General features: G+C 41.0%; 1 protein-coding gene across 1 annotated transcript; it reads right to left on the bottom strand.

Moving 5' to 3' along the window:
- Nucleotides 1-902: 902 nt before the first annotated feature.
- LOC116830484 (olfactory receptor 6E1-like) lies at nt 903-2037 on the bottom strand. Its single transcript, XM_032790006.2, has 2 exons — nt 1273-2037; nt 903-917 (listed from the first exon to the last, which is right to left on the bottom strand). The coding sequence occupies exons 1-2, from the start codon at nt 2035-2037 to the stop codon at nt 903-905; spliced, it is 780 nt and encodes a 259-aa protein (XP_032645897.2).
- Nucleotides 2038-3179: the final 1142 nt, after the last annotated feature.

Genomic DNA, 3179 nt, shown 5'->3' with positions numbered 1-3179 from the left:
GTTCTTTCCATGTCATTGATGAAAATATTTAAAAGTGCATGACCAAGAATCAACATCAGTACAAACACACTCGTCAATGGTTCTTGCCCTGATACATTTCTATGTGGGTCCTTTCACTTAGACACTGTTTAATCCATTTAATGTGTGCTGTGTTAATTGTGTATCGTTCTAGTTTGTTAATCACAGTGTCAAAACTCTAATCAAAAATAGTATCTGTCTTTTGAAAAGGGAAAGAAAGGGGTCCTGGGGAATTATAGAGCAATCAGCCTAATTTGATACCTGGAAAGATACTGGAACAATGTTTTAAACGATCACATTTATAAGCACTTAGAGGATAACAGAGTTTTAAGTAACACCCAGCATGGATTTGAGAAGAACAAACCATGCCATAACAATCTAATGTCCTTTGGCACAGTTACTGGCCTGGTGGATAGTGTGGGAACCTCTAGATGTGATATATCCTGATTTTAGTTATGCTTCGACAGAGTCCCACATGACATTCTCTTAGGTGAATTAGGAAGATGTGGCCCAGATGAAATATAAAGTGGGTGTGAAATTCATTGAAAGGCATAGTGAAAGCACAGTTATCAAGGATTCACTGTCAAAATGGGAGGACCTAGGCAGTGGACTCCCACAGTAGTGTGTCCTTGCTCTGGTACTTTTCAATATTTTCATTAATGACTTAGATAATGCAGTAGAGAGTAGGCTTATTACATTGGTGGATGACACAAGCTGGGAGGGTTGCTAGCATTTTTGAGGACAGGATTAGTATTCAAAATGTCCTTGACGCATTGGAAATTAGTCTGAAATGTACAAAGCTGAAATTCAATAAAGACAATTGGTAAGTACAACATTTAGGAAAAGAAAACCAGTGCACATCTACAAAATGGGAACTAACTGTCTTAGAGGTGATATCGCTGAAAAGCAGGTAGGGGTTAGAGTAGATCAGAAATTGAGCATGAGTCAATAATGTTGATGCTGCTGCAAAAAAAGGCCAATATAATTCTGGAGTGTAATAATAGTGGTGTCGCTAAGACTTGGGAGGTAATTGTCCTACTGTTCTAGTCACCGTGGGCCTCAGCTGGACTACGGTGTCCGGATCTGGGTGCCTCACTTAAAAGAAAGATGTGGACACATTGGAGAGAGTCCAGAGGAGAGACCAAATGATACCAAGATTTGAAAACCTGACCTGTGGGAAAGGTTAAAATAACGAGGCCTATTCAGTTTGAGAAAAGAAGACAGAGGAGAGACTTGAGAACAATCTTTAAATACATGAAAGGCTGCTCTAAAGAGGACAATGACCAGTGGTTTCAGTCCATTGAATTTAGGACTAGAAGTTTTCCTTCCTGTGGTGGACGGGATGCGCATGATAGTGGAGATGATGCAGCCATAGGAAATGATAGTGACTGTTAAAGTACCAAGTAAGATAACTGTTGCTGAAACCAAGATCATCACCTCAATATGTCCTGTATCCCTGCAGGAGAGTTGGAGCAATGGGGCCGTGTCGCAGTAGAAGTGGTTTATGACATTGGGGCCACAGAATGGTAACAGCACAACCATAAACGTTGGAGGAAAGCACAATAGAAAACTCATCACCCAGCAGCCCAGCACTAACTGGAAGCAGACCCTGCCATTCATGATGGTGCCATAGCGCAAGGGATGGCAGATAGCCATGTAGCGGTCAAAGGACATCATACCCACATGGAAAAATATACAGGTGCCCAGGAGGAAGAACAACAACAACTGAAGGAAACAACCAGGGAGGGAAATAGATTTTCTCTCTGTCAGGAGGCTATAGAGGAACCTGGGCATGATGGCTAAGCTGAAGCAGATTTCCAAGAGGGAGAAGTTCCTGAGGAAGAAATACATGGGCGATTGGAGGCAATGGTCCACCAGGGAGAGGCTGACAACAGTGATGTTACCCATTATCGTCAACAGGAAGATAACTAATAGAACCGCAAACAGGGCGGTGTTTAAACGGCGGCTGTTGGACAGGCCCAAGATGATGAATTCCACCATGGTGCTCTGGTTCTTCATTCTCAGATCATTCTTAAAAGAAAAAAATGAAGAAGCACATCAAAAACAGAGTGAATGGAATGTTTGCAGGAAAAATTCTGTAAATCAATAGAATAGACATCATCAATGGAAGTTGGGTACTCGTTAGACTTGGGATCCATGGGAAAAGCCTGATGGGAAAACCAGAACCAAAGACAGGATCTTAGAGGAGAATATTTGATGTTTTAAGGGGGAGGGGAAGGGGAGAGAGAGAACTGAAAGGAATGAAAGAATGAAAATAATTTTTAATAAGAATATTTTACTCCAATTTTTCAAGTATTCTTTGATTATAAGGCCCAAAGGCACCACTGTGATCATCTTCTCTGACTTCCCGCATAGACTAAGAATTTCCCTCAGTTAACTCCTTTTAGACCTAGAGCATAGTCTTGAGAGGGACAGACAATCCTGAAGTTAAAAATTTCCAAGGGTGAGGAATCCAAAGCACAATTCTTAGTAAATTGTTCCAATGATTAAATACCGTCACTGCTCATCTTTTGTGTTTGTTTTGCTTTTCTTCCAGGTCACTGATAAATATTTTTCAGAAAGCACTGGGCCAAGCACTGATCCCTTTGGGACTCCACCAGAGATACACCCGCTCCATGATGCACCACATACAATTCCTGGTGGAGACTGGGCAGGTACCCACTTTGTAATTCAGGTAAAGTGTCTCACGTCAAGTGTGTATCATTCTCGTTTCTTAGTCAAACTGTCAAAATTTACATGAAAAATAGTACCTGTCTTTAAAAAACAAACAGGAATGAAGAGGACTGAGGAATTATAGACCAGTCCGCCTCACTTCAATAGCTGGAAAGACACTGGGACAAATTATTAAGCCACAAGTTGTAAGCACCTAGAGGATAATAGGGATTTAAGTAAAAACCTACATGGATTTATCAAGAATAAATCATGCCAAATCAAAGCAATTTCTTTCTTTGACAGCGTTACCGGTCTGGTGGATAGATCGAAAGCTGTAGCTGTGATGTATCTTGATTTGTAGTGGGTGTTTGACACAGTCCCACATCACATTCTCATCAGCAAACTGGAGAATGACGGTGAAGATTAAATTACTAATAGTGAGTTAATCGCAAGTAAGACTACACTGCTGCAAACGCCAGATCATACCT

The sequence above is a fragment of the Chelonoidis abingdonii genome, chromosome 14 (assembly GCF_003597395.2).
Source record: "Chelonoidis abingdonii isolate Lonesome George chromosome 14, CheloAbing_2.0, whole genome shotgun sequence".
Classification (NCBI taxonomy): Eukaryota; Metazoa; Chordata; order Testudines; family Testudinidae; genus Chelonoidis; species Chelonoidis abingdonii.
The sequence above is the reverse complement of the archived record's forward strand: the minus strand, read 5'-3'. Positions and strand labels throughout refer to the sequence as shown.

Excerpts from the sequence above, each read along its gene's own strand:
- LOC116830484 (XM_032790006.2), bottom strand. The coding sequence starts at position 2,037 with ATGAAGAACCAGAGCACCATGGTGGAATTCATCATCTTGGGCCTGTCC.